Source organism: Telmatherina bonti (assembly GCF_933228915.1).
Source record: "Telmatherina bonti genome assembly, chromosome: 5".
In the NCBI taxonomy this organism is placed as follows: Eukaryota; Metazoa; Chordata; class Actinopteri; order Atheriniformes; family Telmatherinidae; genus Telmatherina; species Telmatherina bonti.
In genome coordinates, this window is record NC_136623.1 from 2,114,936 (window position 1) to 2,128,341 (window position 13,406).

Here is a 13,406-nt window from a genome sequence, read left to right on the forward strand (position 1 = left end):
TATATATATATATATATATATATATGTCATGGTGTGAAGATGTTGGACCCACATGCACGATTAAGCAATCTGGAGAATGTGAAAATGGTTTATTTGGTGAACTGAGGGGATGGTTCCGGAAAGACCCGAAGGCGGGGTCTCTGCAAAGATAGATGTATGAGTAATGGAAATGATGGAATAACTTCTCAGGGAAGTGAAGGTGTCCTACTTGTTTCGGAGTTGCCGTGAATTCGGGTGGTGTCAGGAGGTCCGAGAGGATGGATGTTGGCAGAGGGTGCCAGTGAGGGTCCTTTCGGTGGAGGGCAGATAGGCAGCGACAAGCTGATCGGATCCGGAGGATAGCCAGTGGAGAGAAAGCCAGGTTATTGGTAGGGAGTGGTTGCTGGTGATGATTGGCTGCTGGGAGGGAAATCGCAGGTAGCTCTGGAGAGTCCACAAAGGAGTGTCTCTGGGAAAAAACAAGAATTCTTAAAGTTTCTCTCAAGGGTTAGAGGACACAGGAATTCACTGGAGGGCTTAGGTTTTACCACAGAGGCTCAACGCTCAAGCGACGAAGGACTGGCAATCAGCTGCAGATATAGTGCTGGTAGAAGATCTCTAATTCTCTACAGGTGTGCAGGTCTGCACACCTGTGGTGAAAACACCCTCCAGAAAATGGTTCCTCTGGCTCCCTCTGGTGGATCCTGAAAAGAACCCACACCCCCTGACAGTTATAGACCTGTCTCTGACCAGTTATAGACCTGTCTCTGACCAGTTATAGATCTGTCTCTGACCAGTTATAGACCTGTCTCTGACCAGTTATAGACCTGTCTCTGACCAGTTATAGACCTGTCTCTGACCAGTAATAGATCTGTCTCTGACCAGTTATAGACCTGTCTCTGACCAGTAATAGATCTGTCTCTGACCAGTTATAGACCTGTCTCTGACCAGTTATAGATCTGTCTCTGACCAGTTATAGACCTGTCTCTGACCAGTTATAGATCTGTCTCTGACCAGTTATAGACCTGTCTCTGACCAGTTATAGACCTGTCTCTGACCAGTTATAGACCTGTCTCTGACCAGTATAGATCTGTCTCTGACCAGTTATAGACCTGTCTCTGACCAGTAATAGATCTGTCTCTGACCAGTTATAGATCTGTCTCTGACCAGTTATAGACCTGTCTCTGACCAGTTATAGACCTGTCTCTGACCAGTTATAGACCTGTTCTCTGACCAGTTATAGATCTGTCTCTGACCAGTTATAGACCTGTCTCTGAACAGTTATAGACCTGTCTCTGACCAGTTATAGATCTGTCTCTGACCAGTTATAGACCTGTCTCTGACCAGTTATAGACCTGTCTCTGACCAGTTATAGACCTGTCTCTGACCAGTTATAGATCTGTCTCTGACCAGTTATAGACCTGTCTCTGACCAGTTATAGACCTGTCTCTGACCAGTTATAGACCTGTCTCTGACCAGTTATAGATCTGTCTCTGACCAGTTATAGATCTGTCTCTGACCAGTCATAGACCTGTCTCTGACCAGTTATAGACCTGTCTCTGACCAGTTATAGACCTGTCTTCTGACCAGTTATAGATCTGTCTCTGACCAGTTATAGACCTGTCTCTGACCAGTAATAGATCTGTCTCTGACCAGTTATAGATCTGTCTCTGACCAGTTATAGATCTGTCTCTAACCAGTTATAGATCTGTCTCTGACCAGTTATAGACCTGTCTCTGACCAGTAATAGATCTGTCTCTGACCAGTTATAGACCTGTCTCTGACCAGTAATAGATCTGTCTCTGACCAGTTATAGACCTGTCTCTGACCAGTTATAGACCTGTCTCTGACCAGTTATAGACCTGTCTCTGACCAGTTATAGATCTGTCTCTGACCAGTTATAGACCTGATTCTGACCAGTTATAGATCTGTCTCTGACCAGTTATAGATCTGTCTCTGACCAGTTATAGACCTGTCTCTGACCAGTTATAGACCTGTCTCTGACCAGTTATAGATCTGTCTCTGACCAGTTATAGATCTGTCTCTGACCAGTTATAGACCTGTCTCTGACCAGTTATAGACCTGTCTCTGACCAGTTATAGATCTGTCTCTGACCAGTTATAGACCTGTCTCTGACCAGTTATAGACCTGTCTCTGACCAGTTATAGACCTGTCTCTGACCAGTTATAACCTGTCTCTGACCAGTTATAGACCTGTCTCTGACCAGTAATAGATCTGTCTCTGACCAGTTATAGACCTGTCTCTGACCAGTTATAGACCTGTCTCTGACCAGTTATAACCTGTCTCTGACCAGTTATAGATCTGTCTCTGACCGGTTATAGACCTTTCTCTGACCAGTTATAGATCTGTCTCTGACCAGTTATAGACCTGTCTCTGACCAGTTATAGATCTGTCTCTGAACGGTTATAGACCTGTCTCTGACCAGTTATAGACCTGTCTCTGACCAGTTATAGATCTGTCTCTGACCAGTTATAGATCTGTCTCTGACCAGTTATAGACCTGTCTCTGACCAGTTATAGACCTGTCTCTGACCAGTTATAAACCTGTCTCTGACCAGTTATAGACCTGTCTCTGACCAGTAATAGATCTGTCTCTGACCAGTTATAGACCTGTCTCTGACCAGTTATAGACCTGTCTTTGACCAGTTATAGACCTGTCTCTGACCAGTTATAGACCTGTCTCTGACCAGTTATAACCTGTCTCTGACCAGTTATAGACCTGTCTCTGACCAGTTATAGACCTGTCTCTGACCAGTTATAACCTGTCTCTGACCAGTTATAGATCTGTCTCTGACCGGTTATAGACCTTTCTCTGACCAGTTATAGATCTGTCTCTGACCAGTTATAGACCTGTCTCTGACCAGTTATAGATCTGTCCCTCTGAACGGTTATAGACCTGTCTCTGACCAGTTATAGACCTGTCTCTGACCAGTTATAGATCTGTCTCTGACCAGTTATAGATCTGTCTCTGACCAGTTATAGACCTGTCTCTGACCAGTTATAGATCTGTCTCTGACCAGTTATAGATCTGTCTCTGACCAGTATAGACCTGTCTCTGACCAGTTATAGACCTGTCTCTGACCAGTTATAGATCTGTCTCTGACCAGTTATAGATCTGTCTCTGACCAGTTATAGACCTGTTTCTGACCAGTTATAGATCTGTCTCTGACCAGTTATAGACCTGTCTCTGACCAGTTATAGATCTGTCTCTGACCAGTTATAGACCTGTCTTCTGACCAGTTATAGATCTGTCTCTGACCAGTTATAGATCTGTCTCTGACCAGTTATAGACCTGTCTCTGACCAGTTATAGATCTGTCTCTGACCAGTTATAGACCTGTCTCTGACCAGTTATAGATCTGTCCCCTGACCAGTTATAGACCTGTCTCTGACTAGTAATAGACCTGTCTCTGACCAGTTATAGACCTGTCTCTGACCAGTTATAGACCTGTCTCTGACCAGTTATAGATCTGTCTCTGACCAGTTATAGACCTGTCTCTGACCAGTCATAGACCTGTCTTTGACCAGTTATAGACCTGTCTCTGACCAGTTATAGACCTGTCTCTGACCAGTTATAGATCTGTCTCTGACCAGTTATAGACCTGTCTCTGACCAGTTATAGATCTGTCTCTGACCAGTTATAGATCTGTCTCTAACCAGTTATAGATCTGTCTCTGACCAGTTATAGACCTGTCTCTGACCAGTAATAGATCTGTCTCTGACCAGTTATAGACCTGTCTCTGACCAGTTATAGATCTGTCTCTGACCAGTTATAGACCTGTCTCTAACCAGTTATAGAGCTGACTCTGACCAGTTATAGATCTGTCTCTGACCAGTTATAGATCTGTCTCTGACCAGTTATAGACCTGTCTCTGACCAGTTATAGACCTGTCTCTGACCAGTTATAGACCTGTCTCTGACCAGTTATAGACCTGTCTCTGACCAGTTATAGATCTGTCTCTGACCAGTTATAGACCTGTCTCTGACCAGTTATAGACCTGTCTCTGACCAGTTATAGATCTGTCTCTGACCAGTTATAGACCTGTCTCTGACCAGTTATAGACCTGTCTCTGACCAGTTATAGATCTGTCTCTGACCAGTTATAGATCTGTCTCTGACCAGTTATAGACCTGTCTCTGACCAGTTATAGATCTGTCTCTGACCAGTTATAAACCTGTCTCTGACCAGTTATAGACCTGTCTCTGACCAGTAATAGATCTGTCTCTGACCAGTTATAGACCTGTCTCTGACCAGTTATAGACCTGTCTCTGACCAGTTATAACCTGTCTCTGACCAGTTATAGATCTGTCTCTGACCGGTTATAGACCTTTCTCTGACCAGTTATAGATCTGTCTCTGACCAGTTATAGACCTGTCTCTGACCAGTTATAGATCTGTCTCTGAACGGTTATAGACCTGTCTCTGACCAGTTATAGACCTGTCTCTGACCAGTTATAGATCTGTCTCTGACCAGTTATAGATCTGTCTCTGACCAGTTATAGACCTGTCTCTGACCAGTTATAGATCTGTCTCTGACCAGTTATAGATCTGTCTCTGACCAGTTATAGACCTGTCTCTGACCAGTTATAGACCTGTCTCTGACCAGTTATAGATCTGTCTCTGACCAGTTATAGATCTGTCTCTGACCAGTTATAGACCTGTTTCTGACCAGTTATAGATCTGTCTCTGACCAGTTATAGACCTGTCTCTGACCAGTTATAGATCTGTCTCTGACCAGTTATAGACCTGTCTCTGACCAGTTATAGATCTGTCTCTGACCAGTTATAGATCTGTCTCTGACCAGTTATAGACCTGTCTCTGACCAGTTATAGATCTGTCTCTGACCAGTTATAGACCTGTCTCTGACCAGTTATAGATCTGTCCCTGACCAGTTATAGACCTGTCTCTGACTAGTAATAGACCTGTCTCTGACCAGTTATAGACCTGTCTCTGACCAGTTATAGACCTGTCTCTGACCAGTTATAGATCTGTCTCTGACCAGTTATAGACCTGTCTCTGACCAGTCATAGACCTGTCTTTGACCAGTTATAGACCTGTCTCTGACCAGTTATAGACCTGTCTCTGACCAGTTATAGATCTGTCTCTGACCAGTTATAGACCTGTCTCTGACCAGTTATAGATCTGTCTCTGACCAGTTATAGATCTGTCTCTAACCAGTTATAGATCTGTCTCTGACCAGTTATAGACCTGTCTCTGACCAGTAATAGATCTGTCTCTGACCAGTTATAGACCTGTCTCTGACCAGTTATAGATCTGTCTCTGACCAGTTATAGACCTGTCTCTAACCAGTTATAGAGCTGACTCTGACCAGTTATAGATCTGTCTCTGACCAGTTATAGATCTGTCTCTGACCAGTTATAGATCTGTCTCTGACCAGTTATAGACCTGTCTCTGACCAGTTATAGACCTGTCTCTGACCAGTTATAGACCTGTCTCTGACCAGTTATAGATCTGTCTCTGACCAGTTATAGACCTGTCTCTGACCAGTTATAGACCTGTCTCTGACCAGTTATAGATCTGTCTCTGACCAGTTATAGACCTGTCTCTGACCAGTAATAGACCTGTCTCTGACCAGTTATAGACCTGTCTCTGACCAGTTATAGATCTGTCTCTGACCAGTTATAGACCTGTCTCTGACCAGTTATAGACCTGTCTCTGACCAGTTATAGATCTGTCTCTGACCAGTTATAGACCTGTCTCTGACCAGTTATAGACCTGTCTCTGACCAGTTATAGACCTGTCTCTGACCAGTAATAGATCTGTCTCTAACCAGTTATAGACCTGTCTCTGACCAGTTATAGACCTGTCTCTGACCAGTTATAGATCTGTCTCTGACCGGTTATAGACCTGTCTCTGACCAGTTATAGATCTGTCTCTGACCAGTTATAGACCTGTCTCTGACCAGTTATAGACCTGTCTCTGACCAGTTATAGACCTGTCTCTGAACGGTTATAGACCTGTCTCTGACCAGTTATAGACCTGTCTTTGACCAGTTATAGACCTGTCTCTGACCAGTTATAGACCTGTCTCTGACCAGTTATAGATCTGTCTCTGACCAGTTATAGACCTGTCTCTGACCAGTTATAGATCTGTCTCTGACCAGTTATAGATCTGTCTCTGACCAGTTATAGACTAGTCTCTGACCAGTTATAGATCTGTCTCTGACCAGTTATAGATCTGTCTCTGACCAGTTATAGACCTGTCTCTGACCAGTTATAGACCTGTCTCTGACCAGTTATAGATCTGTCTCTGACCAGTTATAGATCTGTCTCTGACCAGTTATAGACCTGTTTCTGACCAGTTATAGATCTGTCTCTGACCAGTTATAGATCTGTCTCTGACCAGTTATAGATCTGTCTCTGACCAGTTATAGACCTGTCTCTGACCAGTTATAGATCTGTCTCTGACCAGTTATAGATCTGTCTCTGACCAGTTATAGACCTGTCTCTGACCAGTTATAGATCTGTCTCTGACCAGTTATAGACCTGTCTCTGACCAGTTATAGATCTGTCCCCTGACCAGTTATAGACCTGTCTCTGACTAGTAATAGACCTGTCTCTGACCAGTTATAGACCTGTCTCTGACCAGTTATAGACCTGTCTCTGACCAGTTATAGACCTGTCTCTGACCAGTTATAGATCTGTCTCTGACCAGTTATAGACCTGTCTCTGACCAGTTATAGATCTGTCTCTGACCAGTTATAGATCTGTCTCTAACCAGTTATAGATCTGTCTCTGACCAGTTATAGACCTGTCTCTGACCAGTAATAGATCTGTCTCTGACCAGTTATAGATCTGTCCACTGACCAGTTATAGACCTGTCTCTGACCAGTTATAGATCTGTCTCTGACCAGTTATAGACCTGTCTCTGACCAGTTATAGATCTGTCTCTAACCAGTTATAGACCTGTCTCTGACCAGTTATAGATCTGTCTCTGACCAGTTATAGACCTGTCTCTGACCAGTTATAGATCTGTCTCTGACCAGTAATAGATCTGTCTCTGACCAGTTATAGATCTGTCTCTGACCAGTTATAGATCTGTCTCTGACCAGTTATAGATTTGTCTCTGACCAGTTATAGACCTGTCTCTGACCAGTTATAGATCTGTATCTGACCAGTAATAGATCTGTCTCTGACCAGTTATAGACTAGTCTCTGACCAGTTATAGATCTGTCTCTGACCAGTTATAGACCTGTCTCTGACCAGTTATAGATCTGTATCTGACCAGTAATAGATCTGTCTCTGACTAGTTATAGACTAGTCTCTGACCAGTTATAGATCTGTCTCTGACCAGTTATAGATCTGTCTCTGACCAGTTATAGACCTGTCTCTGACCAGTTATAGATCTGTCTCTGACCAGTTATAGACCTGTCTCTGACCAGTTATAGATCTGTCTCTAACCAGTAATAGATCTGTCTCTGACCAGTTATAGATCTGTCTCTAACCAGTTATAGATCTGTCTCTGACCAGTTATAGATCTGTCTCTGACCAGTTATAGATCTGTCTCTGACCAGTTATAGACCTGTCTCTGACCAGTTATAGATCTGTCTCTGACCAGTTATAGATCTGTCTCTGACCAGTTATAGATCTGTCTTTGACCAGTTATAGACCTGTCTTTGACCAGTTATAGATCTGTCTCTGACCAGTTATAGACCTGTCTCTGACTAGTAATAGATCTGTCTCTGACCAGTTATAGATCTGTCTCTGACCAGTTATAGATCTGTCTCTGACCAGTTATAGACCTGTCTCTGACCAGTTATAGATCTGTCTCTAACCAGTTATAGATCTGTCTCTGACCAGTTATAGATCTGTCTCTGACCAGTTATAGACCTGTCTCTGACCAGTAATAGATCTGTCTCTGACCAGTTATAGACCTGTCTCTGACCAGTTATAGATCTGTCCCCTGACCAGTTATAGACCTGTCTCTGACCAGTTATAGACCTGTCTCTGACCAGTTATAGATCTGTCTCTGACCAGTTATAGACCTGTCTCTGACCAGTAATAGATCTGTCTCTGACCAGTTATAGACCTGTCTTTGACCAGTTATAGACCTGTCTCTGACCAGTAATAGATCTGTCTCTGACCAGTAATAGATCTGTCTCTAACCAGTTATAGACCTGTCTCTGACCAGTTATAGATCTGTCTCTGACCAGTTATAGATCTGTCTCTGACCAGTTATAGATCTGTCTCTGACCAGTTATAGACCTGTCTCTGACCAGTTATAGACCTGTCTCTGACCAGTAATAGATCTGTCTCTGACCAGTTATAGATCTGTCTCTGACCAGTTATAGACCTGTCTCTGACCAGTAATAGATCTGTCTCTGACCAGTTATAGACCTGTCTCTGACCAGTTATAGATCTGTCTCTGACCAGTTATAGACCTGTCTCTGACCAGTTATAGATCTGTCTCTGACCAGTTATAGACCTGTCTCTGACCAGTTATAGATCTGTCCCCTGACCAGTTATAGACCTGTCTCTGACCAGTTATAGACCTGTCTCTGACCAGTTATAGACCTGTCTTTGACCAGTAATAGATCTGTCTCTAACCAGTTATAGATCTGTCTCTGACCAGTTATAGACCTGTCTCTGACCAGTTATAGACCTGTCTCTGACCAGTTATAGACCTGTCTCTGACCAGTAATAGATCTGTCTCTGACCAGTAATAGATCTGTCTCTAACCAGTTATAGACCTGTCTCTGACCAGTTATAGAGCAGTTCCAAACTAGTTATGGACTGCACCTGGTCATATGACCACGTTTTCTGGCAGATATCTCCTTTCCATTCCCGACATGTATCTTCAGTTCAGCCAGTCTCTTCTGCAGTCTTTCCACATTCCAGTCCTGCTGTTGGTGTCAGTTCCTGTAGTAAATACTGGACCAGGTGACGCCGTCATAAATCTCTGCAAGAATGTTCAGCTCACATGGAGGATTAAGCATGTGGTACTTCCTGCTGTTGGCTAACTGTAGAATGATGTGCGTCCAGTAGGTGGTAGAAACTGCTGTGTCCTCTGTCAGAAGGATTCCAAAGATGCTCTTTATTCACCATACGACTGGTCCTGTTGCATTATGGTGTGGTCTAGTAATGTGAGGCTTACCTGTCCCCAGCAGAGTTGCTGCTTTGAAGTGAGTGGTTCTAAAAACTAGTGGCCGCCTGTTGCACTCTGTATATGAAAGATGGGCGGAGCCTCCGTGATGTCACCTGTAGGTTTCTGAAGAGCTGAAATGAAGCTCATTGGGCGGTTCCACCGTTGCCATCTTGCAGCAAGATGTTCTCTCTCCTGGAAAATACAAAAATGGGCAAAGAAGAGAGCTGTAAGTGTGTGTGTGTGTGTGTGTGTGTGTGTGCGCGCGCGCTAACAATGCTAAGATACCAGAGAACCAGAGCCAGACTTTGGAGCAGGACTCTCTCATCCTGTCTGTCCTCACAGCTCTTCATCTTCAGGACCATCCGGCTGAACTCTGCAGACTTCACTCAGTGTGCGTCACACGGCAGTTTCAGTTCTCGCTGGCAGGAGACGGTTTACAACATGTTCCACTTCATCACCCTGTACGTCGTCCCCCTGCTGGTGATGAGCTGTTGCTACAGCCGCATCCTGCTGCACATCCACCTGCAGCACCTGCGGGACAGAGGTTGGTACTCCTGGGCTCTCTTATAAAATGCTGCATGGCATCTTATGGACCAGAACCAGAACCAGATATTTAAACACCATCAGAACCACATCCAGAACCAGATCTAGAACTAGAACTAAAACCACACCCAGAACAAGAACCAGAAACTAAAACCAAAACCAGACCCAGAACCAGACCCAGAACTAAACATAGAGCTAGACCAGAGTACCAGAACCAGATATAGGCCTAGAATCAGAACCAGCGCTCTAATAAGACCCAGAACCAAACCCAGAACAAGAACCAAACTCAGGACCAAAACCAGACCTAGACCTCGAACCAGAACCAAAACCAGACAGAGACTGACAGTCAGAACCAGGACCAAACCCAGAACTGCAACCAGACCAAGAACGAGACCTAGACCCAAAAAGAGACCCAGATCAATACTTAGAACCAGAACTAGACCCAAAACCAAACCGGGACTAAGAACCAGACTCAGGACAAGAACCAAACCCAGAACCAGAACTACACCCAGAACCAAACCTAGAACCAGAACCAGACATATAACCACAACTAGAACCCCACCCAGAGCCTGGCCCGGAACTAGACCCAGACTGAGGACTACAGCCTGTCCCGTAACAAGACATAGAACCAGACCCAGCACTAGAATCAGACCTAGACTTAGAACCATCACCAGAACCACACCCAGAAACCGACCCAGAACTAGACCCAGGCCCAGACCTAGAACTCAAACAAAAAAAACCACACCCAGAACAATGCCTAGAACCAGAACCAGGGGTCATCCACAGGAAGCAGAGACCCAATCCTGAGGCCACCAAGCCGGATCTCCTCAACACCTCGGCTGCTCCTAGAAATTCTGTCCATATAAATGTATATGTATGTATCTACACTGCTTAAAGAACAAAGGGAACACTAAAGTAACATGTTGTAGATCTGAATGGATGAAATATTTTATTAAATACTTTGTTCTTTCCATAGCTGAATGTTCTGACAACAAAATCACACATAAATTATCAATGAAAATAAAACATATCAACCCATGGAGGTCTGGATTTGGAGTTCTACTCCAAATGAAAGTGGAAAAACACACTACAGGCTGATCCAACTTTGATGTAATGTCCTTTAAACAAGTCAGAATGAGGCTCAGTAGTGTGTGTGGCCTCCGTGTGCCTGTATGACCTCCCTACAACGCCTGGGCATGCTCCTGATGAGGCGGTGGATGTTCTCCTGAGGGATCTCCTCCCAGACCTGGACTAAAGCATCCGCCAACTCCTGGACAGTCTGTGGTGCAACTTGGTGTTGGTGGATGGAGCGAGACATGATGTCCCAGATGTGCTCAGCTGGATCCAGGTCTGGGGAACGGGCGGGCCGGTCCATAACATCAATGCCTTGGCGTTGCAGGAACTGCTGACACACTCCAGCCACATGAGGTCTAGCATTGTCTTGCATTAGGAGGAACCCAGGGCCAACCGCACCAGCATATGGTCCCACAAGGGGTCTGAGGATCTCATCTCGGTACCTAATGGCAGTCAGGCTACCTCTGGCGAGCACATGGAGGGCTGTGCGGCCATCCAAAGAAATGCCCCCCCCCACACCATTACTGACCCACTGCCAAACCGGTCCTGCTGGAGGATGTTGCAGGCAGCAGAACGTTCTCCACGGCGTCTCCAGACTCTGTCACGTCTGTCACATGTGCTCAGTGTGAACCTGCTTCCATCTGTGAAGAGCTCAGGGCGCCAGTGGAGAATTTACCAATCTTGGTGTTCTCTGGCAAACGCCAAACGTCCTGCAGGGTGTTGGGCTGGAAGCACAACACCCACCTGTGGACGTCGGGCCCTCATACCACCCTCATGGAGTCTGTTTCTGACTGTTGGAGCAGACACATGCACATCTGTGTCCTGCTGGAGCTCATTCTGCAGGACTCTGGCAGTGCTCCTCCTGTTCCTCCTTGCACAAAGAAGGAGGTAGCGGTCCTGCTGCTGGGTTGTTGTCCTCCCACGGCCTCCTCCACGTCTCCTGATGTACTGGCCTGTCTCCTGGTAGCGCCTCCATGCTCTGGACACGACGCTGACAGACACAGCAAACCTTCTTGCCACAGCTGGCATTGATGTGCCATCCTGGATGAGCTGCACTACCTGAGCCACTTGTGTGGGTTGTAGACTCCGTCTCATGCTACCACTAGAGTGAAAGCACCGCCAGCATTCAGACCAAATCATCATCCAGAAAGCATCGGAACTGAGAAGTGGTCTGTGGTCTCCACCTGCAGAACCACTCCTTTATTGGGTGTGTCTTGCCAGTTGCCTATAATTTCCACCTGTTGTCTGTTCCATTTGCACACCAGCAGGTGGAACTGATTGTCAGTCAGTGTTGCTTCCTAAGTGGACAGTTCCATTTCCCAGAAGTCTGGTTGACTTGGAGTTACAGAGTGTTGTTTAGGTGTTCCCTTTAGTTATTTTGAACAGTGTATATTACCTATGTTAAAATACAATGAATAATTTCCATAATATTTGTTGCAAAGAACTGGGCTAAATTCTCCGACTTTTCCAACTTGTACCTGAAACACACCTGGACTGAAACTTAAAAGCAGCAGCAGCTGTGAGGGATCTACACCTGTAGCAACACACCTGTGACAGACTTAGCACAGTTTCTCCATCTCTCAGCAGGTGAGTCCCATCTGCGCCGCAGTGGCACCGATATCATACCGAAGGCTCGGATGAAGACTCTGAAGATGACGGTGGTTATCGTGTTGTCCTTTGTGGTGTGCTGGACTCCATACTATCTGTTGGGGATCTGGTACTGGTTCCAGCCCAACATGCTGAGCGTCACACCTGAGTATGTCCACCACGCCCTCTTTGTGTTCGGTAACCTGAACACCTGCTGCGACCCTGTTATTTATGGTTTCTACACGCCGTCTTTTCGGGCTGACCTTGCCGCCTGCTGCCGCCGATCGAGGAAAGACACCTCACCACGGTCTCTGGACCGACTTTCTGCCAGGCAGGGTCCTCATAGCGGGGAGCATGACACGCAACCAAAGACTGAAAACCAAGTCGCCACAAATTGACCAACCAGGCAACAGGACAAGCCAGTCAATCAATGAACAGGATATAATTTTATTGTTTTATTTGCAGACAATAAAGTTTGTTTTTGAAATACAAATTGTAGTCTAAAATTCAGTTTGTTAACGAAGAGTTCACAGACCTTGTTGGAGTATCTAAAGTTAGAAGAGTTCATAGCTAACGGGGTCCTGTATGTGGTAAACAAGTATTTATTGCAGTAACATGGCGACTGTGTCATAAACAACGAAGGACAGTGTATAATTAGTAACCTGTATCACATGAAATATGATATTCCATTTACAGAAATGCCACACTGCAGAGGGCTGACATATCCAAGGGTTTTCTGAGAGAAACCTCCCTATCCCACCCTGCATCTATGCCAGTCTGTAATAAAGTGTCCTCTGTTGCATCGAGATAGTATGAAATATTCCACAACAACCTCTGACTGGCCACTGCTTCAATAATAAAGTGAAAACTGATTTTGAGCCCAAACAAAAACATCCAGAGTGGAAAAACCGTTAAAGGAAAAGCTTTATCCTCCCTTTGATAGCTGATGTTTGATATCCAATGTTTCATATCTGACTTTTTCATTTCTAATATACAAAATTTTAATTTCCCTGAGGGAGTCATCTCAAAGAGATCAATAAAGTCAAGTCTGTCTCTTTATATCGATTGTTTGATATCCAGTGTTTTACGTCTGATGCCTC

The 13,406-nt window shown here is 45.0% G+C and overlaps 1 protein-coding gene across 1 annotated transcript in view; it reads left to right on the forward strand.

The window, feature by feature from the left end:
* Nucleotides 1–12,704, forward strand: part of LOC306755936 (gonadotropin-releasing hormone II receptor-like) — a gene marked incomplete at both ends in the record, with an annotated part of 21,774 nt that extends 9,070 nt beyond the window's left edge. The window contains 2 exons of the mRNA XM_079240526.1: nt 9,445–9,646; nt 12,304–12,704. Of these exons, the coding sequence (XP_079096652.1) occupies nt 9,445–9,646; nt 12,304–12,704 (603 nt within the window). The remainder of the gene's footprint in view (nt 1–9,444; nt 9,647–12,303) is intronic.
* Nucleotides 12,705–13,406: the final 702 nt, after the last annotated feature.